General features: G+C 42.1%; 4 protein-coding genes across 5 annotated transcripts; 2 read left to right on the top strand and 2 right to left on the bottom strand.

Annotated features, from left to right (window-relative positions):
• Positions 1 to 745: 745 nt before the first annotated feature.
• On the top strand, positions 746 to 2,696 carry LOC134102586 (cytochrome b-c1 complex subunit 6, mitochondrial). Its single transcript, XM_062556736.1, has 4 exons — positions 746 to 896; positions 1,738 to 1,782; positions 1,885 to 2,043; positions 2,429 to 2,696. The coding sequence occupies exons 1-4, from the start codon at positions 852 to 854 to the stop codon at positions 2,459 to 2,461; spliced, it is 282 nt and encodes a 93-aa protein (XP_062412720.1). The 5' UTR covers positions 746 to 851; the 3' UTR covers positions 2,462 to 2,696.
• A 1,597-nt stretch (positions 2,697 to 4,293) lies between these two features.
• On the bottom strand, positions 4,294 to 8,130 carry LOC134101816 (retinol dehydrogenase 13-like). 2 transcript variants are annotated; one of them, XM_062555630.1, is made up of 7 exons: positions 7,925 to 8,130; positions 7,634 to 7,752; positions 6,104 to 6,259; positions 5,622 to 5,726; positions 5,296 to 5,508; positions 4,893 to 4,994; positions 4,296 to 4,767 (listed from the first exon to the last, which is right to left on the bottom strand). In XM_062555630.1, the coding sequence occupies exons 1-7, from the start codon at positions 7,987 to 7,989 to the stop codon at positions 4,445 to 4,447; spliced, it is 1,083 nt and encodes a 360-aa protein (XP_062411614.1). In that variant the 5' UTR covers positions 7,990 to 8,130; the 3' UTR covers positions 4,296 to 4,444. The 2 variants fall into 2 exon arrangements, with proteins under 2 accessions (XP_062411615.1, XP_062411614.1); XM_062555631.1 differs by lacking the exon at positions 6,104 to 6,259 and having other exon boundaries at positions 4,294 to 4,767.
• Positions 8,131 to 8,142: 12 nt separating this feature from the next.
• lrrc41 (leucine rich repeat containing 41) lies at positions 8,143 to 12,667 on the top strand. Its single transcript, XM_062555629.1, has 10 exons — positions 8,143 to 8,562; positions 8,685 to 8,771; positions 8,882 to 8,952; positions 9,055 to 9,802; positions 10,070 to 10,306; positions 10,937 to 11,092; positions 11,654 to 11,752; positions 11,860 to 11,988; positions 12,075 to 12,147; positions 12,293 to 12,667. Exons 1-10 carry the CDS (start codon positions 8,454 to 8,456, stop codon positions 12,522 to 12,524), a joined length of 1,941 nt encoding a protein of 646 aa, XP_062411613.1. The 5' UTR covers positions 8,143 to 8,453; the 3' UTR covers positions 12,525 to 12,667.
• A 265-nt stretch (positions 12,668 to 12,932) lies between these two features.
• rad54l (RAD54 like) lies at positions 12,933 to 19,400 on the bottom strand. The gene is made up of 18 exons (XM_062555627.1): positions 19,024 to 19,400; positions 18,755 to 18,835; positions 18,508 to 18,621; positions 18,131 to 18,191; positions 17,882 to 18,017; positions 17,657 to 17,726; positions 17,280 to 17,568; positions 17,057 to 17,181; positions 16,687 to 16,837; positions 16,433 to 16,559; positions 16,198 to 16,272; positions 15,847 to 15,977; positions 15,203 to 15,313; positions 14,807 to 14,930; positions 14,616 to 14,694; positions 14,333 to 14,512; positions 14,041 to 14,204; positions 12,933 to 13,583 (listed from the first exon to the last, which is right to left on the bottom strand). The coding sequence occupies exons 1-18, from the start codon at positions 19,024 to 19,026 to the stop codon at positions 13,382 to 13,384; spliced, it is 2,223 nt and encodes a 740-aa protein (XP_062411611.1). The 5' UTR covers positions 19,027 to 19,400; the 3' UTR covers positions 12,933 to 13,381.
• Between the last annotated feature and the right edge of the window lie 1,007 nt (positions 19,401 to 20,407).

Genomic DNA, 20,407 nt, shown 5'->3' with positions numbered 1-20,407 from the left:
AGATATGGGTTATTTGTTTGTTGTCTGAAGGTGATGGTTTCATGGAGAAACTATTTGGGCAATTTCAGTTAAAAGTGGCTGGCAACCACATAATCAGTTAGATAGGTGGAGGTGCAGATATACTATGCATAGAAGTCCAACTCTCCTTTTCCCTTCAGTGAAGCATTGTACAGTTGTATGGCCCTGGGTACAAATGACTTTCTCAGTCTGTCTGTTGTGCATGTCATGGAGCGTAGTCTCCAGCTGATCAAGCTCTTCTGCTGTATGATAATGCTGTAGAGTGGATGACAGTCATTGTCCAGGATGCTGTGTAGCTTGTTCAGGGTCCTTTTGTCTGATACTGAAGTGATGCACTCCAGATCAGCTCCCACAACAGAGCCAGCCTTCCTTACCAGCCTGTCTAGTCGCCCAGCATCCCTCTTCCTAGTGCTTCCTTAGTTCAATGGTTTCAGATTGAATGATCTTGGTCATTTTCAAGAAAAAAAGTTTCCCAAGATCAATGGAAATATGCCAGAACATCAACACTCAGGAACACTGCCCAGTAACATTGTTTGAAGAGTTGCCTCGTGTAGGCTATCATCAGCTGGAGAGTCTGCATTGGTGTTTATTTCGTTTATTTGCACCGTTTAGTCTGGGTCCAAACGGCTTATTTAAGTCATGTCTGGCAACCTCCTAAATCATGCAGCAGCCCTGTTTGAATTCCACGCCTCTAGGTGGCAGCTTGCATTACATTTCTAAACTAGAGCGAAGAAGAATTTCCGTCTCTAGAAGTGTCACACTGTCCTTCGCCACATCGTAACAGCGGCTACTCTGGTCTCGTCGGGTTATCTAGGGACGCAACAACTGCAATCATGGTCTATGAAGAGAAGATGATCTTGAATGGAGACCCAGACGATGTATGTGATTGCCTTATTTATGTGGCTGCATATTTCTTGTTTACATTATTTCCATTCTTTGGTCGGATTAACTAAGAAACTGGAGGATTCCAGCTAACGTAACCTGATTAGCATTGCTATCACGGTGGCTAATGTTAGCTAGATAGCTAGTTGTCGGTGAATTTTCTAGACATAATGGACATGGATTCAGCAAATATTTTTTATTCTGTCACTGTTATCTTAGTAACATAGAACAAGTAAGACATCGCAGTGACTCAGTTTCAGTGAATAATGCTACTATGTGAAGTAATAGTATGAGGTCGGATACTCGGGTGTCTAACTTCTCCAAGCAGCTATCGCTGGTTAGCTAGCTAGCTAGCAGCTAGGTGGTTACAATGTCCTCGTGAAAACGTTAGAAATTCTTGAATAATCCTCTGACGTTAGCATACGATGTGGGACCTACTCTTTATGGTTTTCCATCGCAGGAAGGTTAAGAAGAAGATGGCGAAAGAGTGCTGCTTCATTCTTCAATGTTTGAAATAAGTTGTAATGCTAAAATGTTGCTTGAAGATGAGGTTACCGTGGGAGCATTTCTAGATCGTTCTTATTAGCTCTCACCTGCGAACGCCTGTCACATTCTTGTGCGTTCCACAAGTTAAATGTAGAAGCTGGTTTCATAGATCAGTGTTCTCTCAGTGAACCAAGAGTGTTCTCTCTCTCTTGGTTCACTGATGTACAAGTATAATTAAGTGCCAACATGAAGGTCAATGGTTCTACTGTAACTGCAAATTACCTGTGCTGGATGTAAACATCTATAGGAGATGATAATATTCCTTCTTTATTTTAATTTCTGTGTTAAAAGGAGGAAGAAGAGGAGGAGGAAGAAGAGGAAGAAGAAGACTTGGTGGTAAGTGTTCGACTTATAAATTGCCATCCAGTGACCTTGTAAAGAAATCACCTGTTAGGGCCATCTGAGTGGAACTCTCAACCTTTATCCTTATCTAACCAGGACCCCCTAGACACGGTCAGGGAGAAATGTGAGCAGACTGCACACTGCGTCCACGCACGTGAACGACTGGAGGCATGTGAAAACAGGGTGGGCTCACGGTCGTCTGAGGAGGACTGCACAGAGGAACTGTTTGATTTCCTCCATGCCCGTGACCACTGTGTAAGTACAGTTTAATGAACGTTTTTGGTTTTAGATTTTGCTCGTTTGTTTGATTTCTGTATGCTACATGCTGGCTCCTCTAAAGCCACTGATGCTATGGCATACTTGTTATTAGTTTCTCAGGGATGCTCAACCATGTGGGACAAGAAGTGCAAACTAATGCTACACATGCTATAATATGAGATCAAATTGCCTTCAAGACTTCATATGAAATTTGATAGTATCTTGTATCTTGCAAGAGATCAAGAGACCCCAAAAGAGGAGTTTTGTTCAGTGCCACTGAAATAGCTTTTGTTGTTTAAAACTGTATCATTGATTTTACCACATTCTGTAATATATGTTGTGACACTATAATACATATTCTTACATTTCCTCTTTTTTTCAGGTGGCACACAAGGTTTTCCATTCCGTGAAATAATCTCAACATCCCACTACTGCAAGTTGATGTCCATTTATCTAAGAAACAAATGCTTTGCTCACATTTATTATTGTACGGAAGGCTCCCTGTATAAATTATTTGTTGTAAGGGATGCTGTTTTCATGTGAATATTGTGAATAAAATGTTATCTAATGTGATGCAGATTTCAGAGAATGATTGAAACTATCGGTGTTGGATAACCACAAATAAAGACAGTTAATTTTATAAAGCTCCACTGAAAGCATTTCATTATAGTTATTAGTAGTCTCTAAGGGTTAGCTTTCATGTCAACATGCAATTTCAACAGATGACTCTGACTTTTTTTTTTAAACAAGTGTTATTTATAAGCCCTGTTATCTCTGCTAATTGTTTTCAGGTTGTGTAGGGGCAGGTATTTCATATAGAAACTTATCAGGATTGTATCAACATCTAAAATTATGTTCCTGACTGTTGCTATGTTTATCTGAGGTAAAACTCTTACTTATTTTCCAACGACTATCAGATCATTCGTTATTCCAATACCTCGGGTCTTGTTTCCTAAGCTAAACACGTAGTTTGCTATCTGATCTCAAGACTTTGGCAGAGTAAGGCTCAAGTTAATTTATGTGATGACCACTACATTAATGCTTAAGCAAGGCAGTGAACTCCACCTGCCTCTGATGGCGGTATTGTGCATGGCAATACTACACTGCTCCCAGTGTTGGGGAATGGTGAGGCAGTGAGAATGAATGAAAAGCCCTTTCCTTTGCAAACTGATCAATAAAGATGATTCAAGCCTCCATATCTACATATCGTCTTTTTCTGACATGAATATGGAATGAATCCTTATATTAAGAATTCATCAGTTCATGTGAACTTATTTGTAATGCCGTTCACTCCAAGTTGTGAAATTAAAGTGACCACTGCCTCTGTTGGCTTAATTAATTGTGCCCTGTAGCCCATTGTTTGAAAATCTACAGAAAACGTATTAGATGTTGCAGCAGAGTGGTTTAAAATGTCTATCATTACAGAAAACATGGGTCTGATCTATTTTGTTGAGCTCAGAAAATTATATTAAAAAAAATAGCTTTAGGCAACTGCTTACCACATGTCCAAGTTTTGAACAAAAATATGTTACCACATCCTCACATTGTCCAGAAAAGGTCAACAAGGTATGCAGTACCTCATTAAGACAGGCCTGTAACAATGGACAAAGTATTCTTTGACTTCCAAATGAACGTCAGTCTGCAATGCAGAAGTATACTACCGCCATTATGCAGTGGTATGTCTTTATTTTTGCCAGTCTGTGTTTACTTGTGTGTGCCTATGTGTGTGAGTTTAGTATGTAGTGCTTGAATAAGGCAATTCCCTGTTTAGGTGTGTTTGTGCACTTGAGTATTTGTCTACGTGCATTTGTTTACTTGTGTGAGTGTGAATGTATGTGCATGAGTGTGTGGGTTTGAGAGTGTTTGGAGCACCTAAACCACAAACAATGATCATAGGGCTTCAAGCAGATACTGAAATATGCAGGATATACCGTATACGGCTCTGGAAATATACGTTGCCGTGACCCCTATGGGTGGAATTGTAATAAGTGGTGTGTGCATGAAAAGACTGGCAGTGATTCAGCATGTCACATTTCAGCAACAGCTGTCATAATTAAGACATTCCAGGAGAAAATATTTTCTGTGCAGTTTGGTAAGATGGTAAAAAAAACCCCACAATTTCCCTAAAGCCTGGCAAAATGTTGATTTTAACATCCAGGATATCACATTGATTTACATATTCATCTAAGAGAAGACGAATACCCTGAATTTGACCAAAAAGTGTATTTGATTTGAATGACAGACTGCACCTATAGTATACCCTTATGGAGAGTTTGATTTAGAGTTAACATATAGTGATGACAAAGACCATATTTATTTTGGTGTAATATGTGTAGTATATTTCCACAATGCGAGAATGCTCCTGAGTTCAAACTGGATTAAGGCATGTCCAAACAAGTTACGATATTGATTTGACTGGCTCAGTGGTCGTGGGGGTAAGGACTGGATTCCCAGTGAGTTCAGGAGACACTGTTGCTATGGCACTCGGAGACGTAGGATGTGCATGTGAGACTGTTTGTCCATCGAGTCCCAGCAGTGCAACACTGGCATTCCACAGTCGCTCAGACATTCTCTCATCAAGTGCCTGTGGGGCCGGATCCTTCTCAGTCATCACATCATAGTAACGGCCAGAAATACCCTCCAGCTCCTTAGCAACAGCCAGGTAGACACTGGACTGAGCCCCAAGTGTGGGAGACTTCACAAACAAGTAGAAAAACGGTGCTGCACACACAAAAACAAATGCAATATGATGAAATGACTACACATACTCATACAGTATGTCCGTTATGTTATGTATAAAATATGCTATATTCCCCTTCTTTACACACATTTCCCCGCTTACTCACAAAGCACTGTGCTGGAAAGCTGTGACTGGTGCAGGCCAGTGTGTCTTCCCAAGTCTGTGCCTACTACTCCTGGATGTAAGGCATTTACAGTAACACCAGTACCTACACAAAATAATGGAAAAGAACACAACTGTTGTTTATCTGTTCCCTCTAAAATATATATATTGAAGAAGCAAATGACAAAACACGTTAATGTATACAATAGCTAGCTACACGGCAAAACAAACGGGTGCACACTGGATTTATAACTCAAGACCAAACAAGAGCATTGTTGCAAAACAAAATGCAGCAAAATAATAATATAATATTGTAATATTTAGATAATGTTGCTTTCATAATCGTTGGAAGTCATAATTGATTATTCATAGATAAATTTGCTTAATTTCACAGCCCTAACACATACCCTCTAATCTTTTAGCAAGCTCTCGTGTGAAGAGAACAATAGCAAGTTTGCTCTGGCTGTATGCTTTCCTCGTGTCAAAAGTTCGGCGGTCCCAGTTCAGGTCATCGAAGTCCACCTCCCCAGTGACATGAGCCACAGATGAGAGGTTAATGATCCTGCTAGGGGTGGAGGCTTTCAGCTTATCCAGTAGGAGACTGGTCAACAAGAAGTGACCTATGAAAGACATGGAGCATATGCATATATTTATGTTTGTACATATTTATACTTCAGTGTGAGAAATAAAATGCATGCTCGCCAATAATGACCAAATTCACCAACCATCTCACCGAGATAGTTGACCCCAAACTGCATGTCAAATCCATCCTCGGTCTTCCACGCCGGACAGCGCATTACTCCAGCATTGTTTATTAACACATCCACACGTTCCTCCTCTTTTAAAAAAAAGACAACAAACACAGACAGATTAAAAATAGCAACAATACAGTTGAAGGCAAATGTTTTTGCAAAGACAATAATGTTGTGTTTTACGAACGTTGCTGCGTCAGTACTACTTTTTTCTCATTTCACATAATATATTGATGAACAATTATGAGTTATTTGCAATGCATTACTGGTGATATGCATCGGATCACTCTGTACAATAATTAGCATTTAATAATGTGAATTGCCACCAAAATAAATTGAAGCTGCAAAGTTTGCCCACACAAAAATTGTCTTACTGCCAAACATTTTTGGCCACAACTGTATATGAATCACAAACATTACATGAATCACTCATGGTGTGTTAAGTTATCAGCAAACTTCTCACCCTCCTTGATCTTTTGGACAAAAGCCTTTATAGATTTGATGGAGGCGAGGTCAATGTGCCTGGCATACACATGTTTGTTCAGTGTCTTTCCTCTGATTTCACGAGCCGCTGCTTCACACTTCTCCATGTCACGACATCCCATAATAATCCTGCCACCTGTTTACAAGTTAAGTTGATATGGCAATATCAATATAGATATTAATGTTAAATCCTAAACTGCCTTTTTTACCTTCTTGTACTGTTGATTTTATGAAGTTTTGATGTTGTGATGCCCCCTGCAGGTTGAACCGGTTAAAAGATTCTAGAACAGAGCTCTGTTCTGGAATCTTTGATTAATATTAATTTCCCTCCCCTTACGGGGTTTATAAGGTTGTATACCCTTCGACAGGTGCAGCCAAGGGTCCTACCCACTGTGTCACAGGCAACCATGCGTTAACTCTGGGAAAAACTGACAAGCTCAAGGGTGTAAGGGACAACACAAGACAGAGCTGCAACGTAAGTCTGCAAACTTATGTCTTGTGTTCTTAGTGAGAAGGCGTGGAGAGACTTTCAGTCCAGCTGTTTTCCTTATCTGTAGGCTAGTGTTTGGTTTTTCAGGTTTCTAACTTTGACTACAGGTCAATACAATTGAAGTGATACTGAGTGGCTACTCGAGAAAACCAAGGTCCTTGATCAACTGGAGCCAAATCAATTCTTTCACACAAACATATAGACGTTTGAGGGCGTTTTTGGGAGGTAACCAGGTAGGCCATGGTGTTGGAGGTGCAAACGCTGCATCGCCATTGCACCACATAGTAAGGAGCTGGCTCAAGGGTTCTAAAAGCATTTTGTCATGTTTACTTATAATAATAATGATATATAATGAAATAATGATGGATAATGAAAGCACAGTTTTTATAGCTACCCATGTGTGTTCACTTCTGGCTCCTTGGCGGTCAGTTTGGTAAATATAAAGGGCTATTTGACATGTTTAGAATACTACATATCAGCGGTGTCAAATGTTGAGTGACTCCAGCCTTGATTGTTTTATGTTAATCACCCCTATGATGTTTTTCTATTGTCTATCCAAAGTAAAGTGTCCGTTTTCGAAGTTAACTGATGGTCAAATCAACCAAAAATCTGATATTATTTGCACCTCCAAGTGGTCTGTGATCCACAAAGAACCCAAACTATTTCCCCTGTAGTGCATGCAGGGTACCACTAGTCACTAGTGTTATCACTAAAAGCGATCTAGAGGCCTTGCTTGCTTACACACAGTGGGTAGGAGGAGGACTCCCATCTGTATGGGTCTCTGCAACCTTAGAGGTCACTATGCAAATTGTCCCTTGGGGAAGGAAAGAAAGAAAGAAAGAAAGAAAGAAAGAAAGAAAGAAAGAAAGAAAGAAAGAAAGAAAGAAAGAAAGACATACAAATATATAACACCAAAAGGAGAAGTTTTGGAGACATTATTCAACATATGGGACAGCCAGCCTATGGGTTCAACTTGAAGGAGGCACCACTGCAACGTCTTTGCTATGTCAAACAACACACCTCTCCTGGCCAACTCCCGGGCAGTCTCCTTGCCAATTCCTGTGTTAGCACCTGTGATGACAACGGTCTTCCCAGGGATCTTGGCTTTAGATGGACATGTACCTCCAGTAACATAATTCCTTAAGAAGAATTTAAAAGTCACCTTTCACATCCCATGTCTGTGAAGTAATTTCTCTCAACCAAAACTATATGTAAAAACACACGACTTCAACTGGTTAAAACTGACATGTTCTACCAGTTCATCTGCAGCATAAGGTGACCGTCAGAATCAGGTTGATATTGTTTACTTACTGAAGGAGGATCGCACCGCCAAACGCCGTACCAAACACTGACACCGGGAGCACGTATTTGCTCATATTGCACACAACACTAGCAGAGCAATGGTCACGGGTTTGACAGTAATAGGTCAATGTAAAATAATCCTACTGTATGGCTTGTAGAAGTCATTTACCTAACTGCAAAATTACTAAAACTGCCATGAGCACAGCCATTTCCGTCGGCTCTGGATGACGTAGACAGTTGCATGTGCGCCGATGTGTACGAGCTATGGTTTGGAAAGACTAGCTGCTACCCCAAGTCAAGTCTGACTGATTGCAATTCTAAAGGGTTTGATAGCATTTATTAGGAGTCTTGTGTCTCACCATGGAGTGGACAAAGTCGAAAGAACATAAACTTCTTGCCAACTACATCAGTTTATTAGGGCAGAGAAAAATGGTTTAGCTAGGTCTTTCTAAACTGGTTAGCTAACTGTTGGCTAGCGAGAATCGCCGAATGAATAGGCTAGGTTGGACTAGTAAGCTCTCTGGAAATTGGCTTCACAATGGCTAAAGTGGAAACAAGTGGAAAATCTGCAGCTGTTGAAAGCCTGGTTCAAACATGTATCAAACTTGTTTGCCAGCATATGTCTGTTCTTGAGGAAAGGATTTCTGGTAAGTGTCAATGTAAGCTACTGTGTGTATCACATAACTTAGTTAACTACCGCTTCGACAGTGACATAACAAGAGGATTTCAACACCATTTTAATACTTGTTTTGCACTCAATTCTATCTAGATTTACCAGCCAGCCTTCTTAAAGACATTCTTCCTCATCTGAACATCGTTTACCTCGACAGAATTGAGTCAGCAGTTCAACGCAAAGGTGATTGTTTATTAGCTGCTATCATTTGTTAATTTAGAACTACAACAGATGTTAACGTTACTGTCATTGACATTAAAGTGCCTGTGATCTTACATTTTCTTCTCTCCAAGGAATTTCCACGTCATTTATGTGGGAATTTATATTCAAAGATCTGGTCAAGACCTGGCGTTGCAGACCAATGGTATGTTAGTAAAATGTTACCATCAGCCACAGTCGCCCTAACAGCATTTTGATTAAACTGGTGAATTACTTTTACATTTTTATTTTGGTTTTCTCACTTTAGGTTTCTCAGCCTTATTGTGACTGGAAGCAGAAATCCCTAGAGAGGCTTTTCCATGTAGCCCTGTACACACACAACAGAGGGGACAAAAAATACCTGTCAAACCTCAGTGAGCAGACTGTCCTCTCCATGACCGTCTCCTATGTCCAGACTCTGTCAGTCGTGTCCAGGAAGGTGTGCCGGCTAGCTTCTGCGGAGCTTAAGCCCATCTTATCTGAGCTGGAGAGAGGAGCAGGGTGTCTCAAGCTGCTCGATCGCTGGAGTCCATGGACAGGAGTGGAGAAAGACCTGCTGTACATCCTCCATCGCCTCCTTGACCACGGCTCTGTGAAGGACGTGGAGATGGGACGTTGCTATGGTCTGGATCTTCAGAACTGGATTACCACCAGGTGTAGAAGACCTGATGGAGTGGGACCACTCCATTTAAGCCAGGAGTCCGGTGAGATGCCAGGCCCCTCCTCCAGCATCCAGGTCACACAGTCCCGTGGTTTAGACGCAAGCGCCACTGGCACTCTGCGCAGTGGCTCTGGCACAGAGGAGGTGGCATGTAAGCGTCGGAGGATTACTTGGCTCTGGGACATGCCCACAGAATTCCCTTGTGACACATTTCTGCCCAAGTGTGGTCCCATATGCCCAAAAGGACAGATAGACTCACTTGACATGCAAGTGACCCCCTTTGAAATCATCAACGTGGTGTCACCATCCCTGCCCTTCTGGCGCTGTCTGCATACCCTTCATCTTCACAATGAGAGTATGTGCATTTATGAAAGTGTTCACAACCATAGAAACAAAGTGTCATTCTGTTCGAATATTTGTAGAATCATTCATTGATAGGGAATCTGTGGCACAAGTGGCAGCATCTGTGCCACATCCAAGTGCTTTCACTCTTCACTGTCAAATTGAATTAGCCCCGAAAATATTCTTGTAATTTATGCAATTGATTATATTGACAAATGTCTTAGTCTGATGGTGATAGACTTATCAAGTCTTGTTGATAACTCTGGTGTTTGTTTTTCAGGACTGTTTAAGGACTCCGATCTGCAGGTGTTGGTGAATTCTCTCCAGGTGTTGTGCAGCAAGCCTGGCTGCCTCCTCAGAGATCTTTCCATGGCGGTTAACGACCACACGCCTGTTGATGCCGTTTTGGAGGCCTGCCCTTCTCTTAGGTCTCTCGCTCTGGACGTCTTCCCTCCAGCACCAGGCTCATGCAACAAACTCATACCTATGAGAGCACTGAAGCCACTAGAACCTAAAGGTATAGTAATGCATATAGTTAGGTTACGAAAGGTTAAAAAGTAGACTTTATGGAAGCAAGGTTCTGGTTGTGTATGTTTTATGGGCTCGTTATTGATTACATTGTATCAGACCATGGAGGTATTATAAGAACTGGAGAAAGTGAACAAGTCCCGCCCCCATTCATTTCAATGGGAATGCTAGGCTAGTGAAAATTGCCAAAATTGAACGATTTTTTCAAGCTTCAACATGGCGTTTCAAGGGGCTTGTTTCCGGTGCCGTTTTACTTAGCCAATTAAGTGCCAGGTTACTGATTGACGTAAGGTACAGAAGGAGAGCTCGTGCATGAGCTGAGAGTGGAACAGCCACCAATCAACATGAGGAAAACGCAGAGAAAACGGCACCGGACATGATGTATTTCTGGAAAATGGCGACGAGGAAGTGCCTTGCTAATCGGCGAAGCTTATCAGTCAAATCCTGACCCCCTGTATCAGACAATTACAAACTTTCTTTGAGAACAGTTTTGTTTCACTTTAAAGGACCAACTTTCTTAACTGATGGATATTCAAGATATTGGTCTTGGTAGAAAATTTAACTGTCCTTAAAGAACTTTACTTTTGATCTGAAGAGGGTATCTCTGTCCATTTCACAGTGTTTTTATTGGAGAAGCTGTCAGTGAAATCTTCCCATGGAAAAGTTCAGGTAGATATGGAGGGCCTTCTGACTACGCTGAGACAAACACCAAATCTCTGCAGTCTCCATGTGTCAGGGATCCACCCAGCTTCACCTATACTCAGTACACTGGCAGGTAAGCTTGTCTGAACTATGAACCTTCAATTCAGTACTCTAAAATCAATCAATTTCAGTGAACTGCTCTTCAATCATCTAGCTATTTGTTGTGTGTCTGTGTTAACAAATAGCTGGTGTCTGTAGTCTTTATGTAAATAGATGAAACATGGTGCCTTGGAAAAAACTTTTTACAATTCAAGCCAGTCAACACAACGCTTCAAGAGCATGGAAGAAAAGGGTGTAATTTGATCGTCCATTGAGCTCATATCAAAAACCTTTTCTCCAGTATGGCAGACTCTACCTTTAATACTGCTATGACCAAGTTCCTGACCTGATGACTAAGATCTTTAAGACCCTTCTCAGTGCAATGACTGACTTATGAGAAGGATCTTTCACCGATAGTATTTTACTACATGCTATTCTTGCCAAGTCTAAGTAATGATCTATACTTTCCCACTTTTTAATGTGACAGTTGACACATACTGGATTGGTAAATCAAGCCACGAATCTTGGTGTAGCCAGCCATCTTGAATACTACAAATCTTAATTAAGTTATGTTTTGTGCATTCTCATTTTTTAGAGTCAAATAAAAAATTGACGTCACTTACGTTGGATGACATCAATTTGGCCAGCTCTCATTGTGAAATTCTTCATCTCTTGGAGAACTCTTTGCTGGAAGGTAAGTTTTGGCTAAAAGAAGTAACAAATTGGGAAAACGGGAGTAACAAATTAAACTACTTTATTGCTGATGATAACATTTTACCTAATGTGTGTTCATAACCACAGATATATGCTTGAAAGACTGTCAGCTTCTTGACAAATGCACTACGAATGAAGACTTCCTTGTGCCCTTTGTGAGGACACTCAAGGGACTGTGCTCTCTACACTCTCTTGCACTGCCGCAAAATCGACTGGGTAAGATGTCTGTCCCTACTTGATCCTGACCAGAATCACTTAATGTCAGGAATACAATAAATTACAAAGATGTTTTTGTCCAACAGCAAAAAGTGTGAAAGATTTAGCAGAACTATTCTCAGGAAACTCTCCAAGCAGTATACTGAAACTGGATCTCAGGTAATAAAAACATTATTGTCAATCGTATTATAATAATTATAATTATTTGATTTTTACTTAGAGAACATTTTTTACACACACATGGTGCCATGTCTTTTCTTTGAGTTTCCTATTGATGCTGAGTGTTTTTATGTTTTTTACACAGCTCAAATTACATCTTGCCTGCTGACCTGCTCGAGTTCAGCACCTTGCTGAGTTTACACAAGAGGTCGCACCACCCCAGTTCAAGGCTGATTCTGGACCTGCGGTTAAACCCATTGGACCGGGATCAGGATGTGAAGGAGAGCGCGCTGAGGCCTCTCATTCCCTTCTGCCACATACTCACAGACAGCTGGGACTCTAGGTCCACCATGGCAGACCACGTTAGTATGATGTAACCAGGGCTGCTGTGTGCTGTGGCCAAACCAAGTCTACAGCAGACGTGGAAGTTGGAACGGTGCACATTTTCAGCATCTAATTTTTTGTATGTGTTTGAAAAAAAGGAAAAAAAATGAATAAATCATTTTTACTTGGATTGTCATTTATGGAAGATCAGTGCATCATTTAGTTATTGGAGTCCTAAGAATTTGGATGTTGTGTGTTTTTTGCCCAGAGTCGCATTCCAGTGCTGATTGCAAATTAACCCATTACAAAGTTCATGCAGTTTGCAGTGTAAAAGGTCAAGCTGACGTTTTGTGCACCCACAATGATTTTCTCGTACTGCTTTGTTTAAAATTCAATTGGTAAAACAACAAATAGCAAAACATTTGATTGTAAATAATTCAACATATCCAGAACTACTCTAATTGTCACAGTAAAGTTTTTAATATGTATATGTATTTAACAATGAAATATTTACAGAAAGACACATGTGAGTGCTGAGCACTCACACAATAAATACACAAAAAAGTAGCTGAAAAACAAAAAAACTAATGTACATACACATAACAAGTAACTTTAGTACATCTCAAAACCTCAAGTCAATTTCTGAGGCGCCAGCAGCCTTGGAAACATTTGTGGTTTGGAATTTATACATACTGAGGTTGGTGTAACACAGTATAAGTAATCCATTTGTGTTGCTATCTCTTCTGGGCTCACTTTTGTTCTGGCTGAGGCATGGCCCTGCTTCTCCTGAACAACCGCATTGCCCATAATGCACTTAGTGTCCCTCCAACAGTCGATAGGAGTTTACAGATTCCTCTCTCTGAGAGCACTGGGGTTTGTGGTTTAACCTCGGTCTCTCACAGTAAGTGGGTCACACCACTCCTCTCTGGTCCTCGTGAGAGCGCTGGTGGAAGGCAAACGAGACGGCCGCGTCCCAGGCGGCCGAGAGCATGGGGTCCTTCAGGCCCTTCTTGTCCGAGCAGTGCTGCCAGAGGGACAGGTCACTGGTGCAGTCGGCCTCCTCCGGGGGCGGCCGCACCTGGCGCCCGTTCACGCAGCGCTTGCAGCGGAACCTGAGGAGATGACCAGATCATTGCTCAGTAAAACTCGGCCGTGAGTCAAGGGATAACTCCCTAATAATGCACCAGGATAAATGACCGAGAGGTCTTCAAGGAATTTACCTAAATACATTTGAAAGAATTAAATGGTCATGTGTGTACATCATTTGATTGTAATGTTGTTTTGCTCACTTAAAATATGTGGTAGAAAAGGAATGGGGACCACTGAAATCAGATATTTGTGAGTCATTTAAAGGCAAAATGCCATTGCAGATGTGCCTTTTCTGTTATTGTAATGTTCAAGGGACTGTTTTGACTGTTCAAGATCATCCAGTGATAAGACAACAGATAACCACAGTAAACCACTAATGTCATATTTCTAAGGTGACTCTTACACCTTAAGTGGCCAAGTAATAAACACAAAAAGCATTTTAAATTATTACTTTAAATCGTGACAATAACAGATCCCTACCGGTCATGCGTGTCGCTGGTGGTCTCCTCGTTGAGGGAGAAGAGCTCTCGCAGCTCTCCAAGGGAGAAGTGTCTCTCCACGTCCTGCTCCTCATCCACCACACAGCTGCTAAGGGCCTTCTTATGGGCTTGCCTCTGCAGGATCTTCTCCTCAATAGTACCCGTCTGTGCGCACACACACACACACACACACACACACACACTTATTAAATAGACAGAAAAACACAGACCAGTATACTGCCTATATATTAAATAAAGGATCGTCAGAGTTTTAATAAAGGTTTTTAACTCACAGAAAGCAGCCTGTAGATGAAGCAGGTCTTCTTCTGCCCATCCCTCCACACACGGGCCATGGCCTGCTCGTCATTGGCTGGATTCCAGTCGGGGTCGAACATCACCAGCCGATTGGCTCCAATCAGGTTGAGGCCACACCCTCCTGCCTTACTGCTCAGCATGAAGATGAACTCGGGGTTCTGAGAGAGAGGGGGAGATGTGAGTGGATGACGGACTTAAAGAGGAAAGGCTTTTACTCTTACTTCATTCAGGCATGGCAGAAAGGATGGTCAAGACACTTACAGAAGGACTGTTGAACCTCTCCACTATCTTTGCCCGTTTCTTGATGGACATTGTTCCGTCCAGGCGAACATAGAGATATCTAAAGTACAAAGAAATGTTTTCACTGCTGATGTACAAAGCAACCGACCGACAAAAAATGTCAAAAGAAAAGTCTGAAGAGTAGCCATGAGGCAGGTGTGAATTTCTCCCACCTTCGAGTTCGACACAACTTCTCGAAAAGATCCAGAGTTTGGGTGTAGTTGGAGACCAGTACCACTTTATCGCTTGTTGTACTTTTTGTCATAGCGAGTATATAATCCAGCACCAGCATTTTCCCTGCGAAACAAAAACAATTATATAATCAGTATTTAAACATTTGTTATGGACAGTGCACAAAAGGCCTGTTTAAAAAATAACTAAAAGCCACAGATAATTTCACAAAGTAAACAATTCTTGCACTCAGGAATTTTCAACAAAATCTCAAACATCAGCTGGATCACTGCTACTAGGACCTACAACAGACTGCAGCAGCCGTAAGCCAGACTGTTTTAACCATGACATTAAAAACTCATGTTCGCCAAGAAGGCCAAAGCTGCAAAAAGCTTTACCAGAGAGCTGTGGCTCCACAGCCTTTGTGGTGTAGCCAGACGGGAAGAGATCCAGAGCCCCCTCAAAGCCCTCCTCTCCCTCCACACACTTGTCATAGATGAGAGAAGGATCTAAGAACAACAGAGGGGAAAAATACACCTAGGTATGTTCCGTTGGCCTGATCACTAGTCCAAAATGAACCACATGCATATTATAAATAGATAGACAAACAGTGAATGAGTGAGTGAGTGAGTGAGTGAGTGAGGAAGGAAGTGTGTTGGACAAACAGTGAGTGAGTGAGTGAGTGAGGAAGGAAGTGTGTTGGACAAACAGTGAGTGAGTGAGTGAGAGTGAGTGAGTGAGGAAGGAAGTGTGTTGGACAAACAGTGAGTGAGTGAGTGAGTGAGTGAGTGAGGAAGGAAGTGTGTTGGACAAACAGTGAGTGAGTGAGTGAGTGAGTGAGTGAGGAAGGAAGTGTGTTGGATAAACAGTGAGTGAGTGAGTGAGTGAGTGAGTGAGTGAGTGAGTGAGTGAGTGAGTGAGTGAGTGAGTGAGTGAGTGAGTGAGTGAGTGAGTGAGGAAGGAAGTGTGTTGGACAAACACTGAGTGAGTGAGTGAGTGAGTGAGGAAGGAAGGAAGTGTGTTGGAAGTGTTGGGCACTCACGGTTGCAGAGTTTCTTGAGCGAGGTGATGGAGGAGAGGGAGGAGACGCTGATCTTGCCCCCCTGAAGGCTCTCCACAGGCTTGGCCTGCCGCAGGAAGCGCTTGTACAGCTCACTCTGCAGAGGGGTGAGTCTACAGGTGCACAGGACACGGCCAGTGTTAAAAACACAATCCAATCAAATGGCAAGCGTCACGTCACGGTCACTCCCCCGCGTATGACTATATAGCAAAATGTTTTGCTTCGGCTCTTTTAAGTAGATGTAACTTGTACCATACATTCAACTTGTACCATACATTCAAAGGTATATTCTTTTCCGAATGAATTAGAATTTGCAATGAACACCAGTCCTACCTGCAACAGACAACCTGCTCGATCTTCACTGGGAGATACTTGGAGAGTATGTCTGAAGTCCTTCTAATCAGGCATCTGAAAAACACACACACAAAAGAATATTTCCCAGGCTCATACACATATCATTTTATTGAAATCGAGGGTTCACTATAGCTCCAGAGGAGAAACAACGCGCTATACAGTACTTCACTGAGCAGGAAAGAGCCTTATTCAGCCAGAAGGAGAGAAGACTGACCTGTTCACAATGCTAATGAGCTCTTTGAGTTTCTCCTCTCCAGTGGCCCTGTCCTTATCACTGGCGTCTGCATCACGGCCCTTCAGGATGGGAAGCTCAAAGCGCTTCTTAAATTCCTGCGCAGTGCCTGAGTGGGCCAAGGGAGCAGGACATGCATGAGAAACAACGCACGAGACTGCAAAGAACTGGAAGGTCAAAGGTCACTAATATTTGCCAAAGCTAGCTCCAGACTCAAACACACAGTGATTTCTTACCAAGGATTCCGGCATTGACAAAGTGCACCAGGCTGAAGTACTCCAGCAGGTCGTTCTGAATGGGAGTGCCAGATATGAGCACTCGTCTCTGGGAATTCATGGCATTCAGTGCCTGGTAGGTCTGGTTGTCTGAGTTCTTCAGTCGATGACCCTAACAATAAATCAGGTGATGCTAAGCATGTGCAGGCTATATAAATCATTTATACCAATGATGCAAAATTTAGATTTAATTTGATTTCTTAATTGAACAAGAAAACACAAAACACACGTTTTTTTCCCCCTTTACATATGCTGAGTATGTTAATGTGGTGGAGTGAACTGAAGTATGGAGATGTTTATCCAGTACAGTACACAGGGGACACTAGCCTACCTCGTCACATATGACCAGGCCGACTTTCCCCTTGTGCAGGACTGCAGCGTGCAGACGGAACGTTTCGTACGAAATGATAAGGATCGGAGAAGGCACCCTTAAGCCATGCTGTGCGTTGAAGCGCTCTACCAAAGTAAAAGTAAAACTCACATTTACACACAAAACACATTAGAGGCCAGTAACGGCCAACAGCACCGTCTGCAAATCTTTGCTGGCGACGTACCTAGCTTGCGATCAATCTCCTCTTTTGAGCCGCCGTCAATAGCCAGTGGCGTGACACGTCCTCCCAGCCATTTGCCGACTTCGTTGTACCAGTTGCGCACCAAGCTGGAGGGAGAGACCACGATGACCTTGTCTATCTCCGGCTTACAGTCTGGGCTTTGACGCAACAGTGTCCACATGAGCGTGATGCACTGCAGAGTCTTGCCCAGACCCATCTCATCCGCCATGATGCAGCCGAACGAGTCAGGGATACGCCTCCCTGTCACGCAGTCCCAAAGGAACTTGACGCCCTGTTAGATCAAGCAAAACGGCATATGTTTATATTCAACATGCGTCAGAAAAGGTCCTGAAAACTGGCCTTAAATGTCAAACGTTTACCTCTCGCTGATGAGGCCTAAGTACTTTGCCAAGTACTGGATCGACAACAACATGAACAGGAAGCTTGTCTCTGTAGAGCACACATATGAAATAACAACTTAGGCCACTGTCATCATCACTATTAAACGTCCTTACATTTAGGACACTCCTCTCTCTCCATACCTCTCTCAAAGACAGAACACAACATAGATGAGTGATACCAACCAGAGAAGAGCAATGACTCACTTGTCAGCTTTGATCATGTCATGGGCACTCACAACCGGTGGCTCATAAAGAACCAGTGCGTCCACCTCAAACGGGTCGTGAAGAGCCTTCCTGACACCGGCCCGCTTCAGGCCCAGAGCTCGTATTCCCAGAGCGCCTGCAAAGATGCCACTGAATGACCTCTCAATGCTGATAATACACCAGGTGAAGATTCACACTGACCTGGACTGAACTGAATTGAACTGGACAGTGAAGGTGTATTGCAAGTACCTGTGTAGTTGGCTATGGGAATTTTGAATGGCTTCGAAAGGATGCTGCGAATAAAGGCCTCCTGGAATAATCAACAACACATGTAAGGTATTGTGTTAAGGTGCCTGTATGCTGCCCCCGACAAATGTCAACAAATACCAAGTGTCCATGTGCACCATCAGTCTGTGTTTGTTGGATGGAGTTGTTTGAGTTTGAGACGTCAATTGAGACGTTATTGTTGTCAATTGCTATCTGGGATGTGTGGAGATGGAAGTTGTTTTTTGATCAATTGAGAGACTGCAGTCAAAATGTTGAGGTTTGTTGTCTGGGCAGTGTGCAAATACCAACGACTCCTATCATGAAGAAATCATACAAAACAAAACATTTGGGCAACTTACGTGCTGACCGCTGTCCACACATACTGGTCGATTGGTTAACTGTGTGAGAGGTTTTCTGTAAGGGGAAATTAAGTTCTCTCGGCAGTCCGGATCTCCCTTTCTTCTTTTCCTTGTCTGCAATGGCATTACATTCTGCTCAGTCATTATCTAGTGAAGAATAGCAAGCAACTGTGCTGCTAGTCCAACAGAACAAAAAAAAAAATTTGCCAATATTTGTTCACGTGTTTAAATTGTCGTCAACACATACCTGCTCAGGATGCCAGTCATCGTCGTCGTCGGAATCACCACTTCTTCTTTTGGCAACTTGACTTGGTGCTAAGCTTCTTCTCTGTAAGACAATGTTCACCACTACAACTTTACAGGTTCCTTTCGGCTTGATTTTGTTAATGTAACGTTAAACGTGTCCTGGTCAAGCTGGGTTGATGCAATAAGTAACGACTGGTTTTATGGTTTTACCAACTATGCTAACTTTAACCTCATGCAAATGATATAAAATAACGCAAAATGCCCACTTACCATATTCTCTGATTATGACTGTACTCCAGCGAGACACAAGAACAGCACTTAAAACATGTTTTGCCGCACTGCTTTGTCCAAATGGGATGTTAGTTGGTCACTAAGCTTGTCTTAACAATAAATTAGCTAACTCTAGACAGATAGCTAGCGTTAGATGGGTTAACTAACTCTACAAACATTGCCAATATAGTCGACCATGCCTCTTAAAATAACCATAAGCACAGCAACACAAAACAACGCTGCAATTGTTCGTGTTACACAATGAGAGAGGCAAAGAATAACTACTTTACGTAACAGGACAGATTAGCACATCGCCTTCTGTTTACAAAACGTTGAATCTGCCGCGCGCAAACCTGGTTACGGAACGTCTGATGGCTCAAAAGACATTTCGCGAAGTGCCATTGCAACGTTACATGTTACATCAGCCTTTCATCGTTTGGTAATCCAGTCTACTGTAAAGATTCACAGTTCCAATTAAATAAATTAGATAAATAGAATGTAATGTTTGCAATGTGCTGTACGTAATTTATAATATATTTCAATATTTCTTCATGTGTTTAGTCTAAAAATATATATTTAAGAGACGAAGAGTCTATTATTGACCGACAGGGGGCACACACAGATAAGATGTTCCTGAGCTTTATTGTAGGCCTACTGGAGTCATTTTTATGTTTTTAAACAAACGTCAGCTACAAATACCTGTTACCTACAGTTATGACTCTATCATCTACTTACCTGTAGAATTCATAATTACTTGTTAAGTGCATTACAACATATTATTTGTCATATTAATATTTAATCTAAGTGTTATTGCACATTATTGACCTTAAGTATTAAAAAATATATAGCCTAGGCCTACTGTAGGCTACATTTGCACGTTTTCAGTGACTGCACTATATAGCCTTAGGTGGCACTGCAGCTAGATGGGTTTTAATCCGTGATCATCTGTGTGAATAGACATCTGTGTCACGCTTGTGTTGTGCTGTGCAGCAGTTAATGTTTCAGTTTCTAAAAGGCTGATGGAGATTGCCCATTCAGACTCCTGATAAGGCTTACAGTTTCCATAAACCAACAGGGGTTTCCCAGCAACAACATTTCTCTATATGGGCTAAGGCCATGGAATGCTGAGAGACATGATGGGCGTTGATGCAAACGAGAGGTAACCCTCGTCCTGCCCCCGCATTGGTGTTGCAATGTTAGGCCAGCACATTGTAGTCCTGCAAAAGACACCCCCACACCATGTGGAGCATGCAGGTGAAAGGGCTCACAATAAGAGCCAGTGGCACGATACGCTTCAACACTCTGGCCCTTATCTCATCTCTCATCATTGAGGACTAAATTCCATCAGTGTTGTAACCTTCCATATATAAAGCACTCCGTGCGA

This window comes from Sardina pilchardus, chromosome 15 (assembly GCF_963854185.1).
Source record: "Sardina pilchardus chromosome 15, fSarPil1.1, whole genome shotgun sequence".
Taxonomy (NCBI): Eukaryota; Metazoa; Chordata; class Actinopteri; order Clupeiformes; family Clupeidae; genus Sardina; species Sardina pilchardus.
The sequence above is the reverse complement of the archived record's forward strand: the minus strand, read 5'-3'. Positions and strand labels throughout refer to the sequence as shown.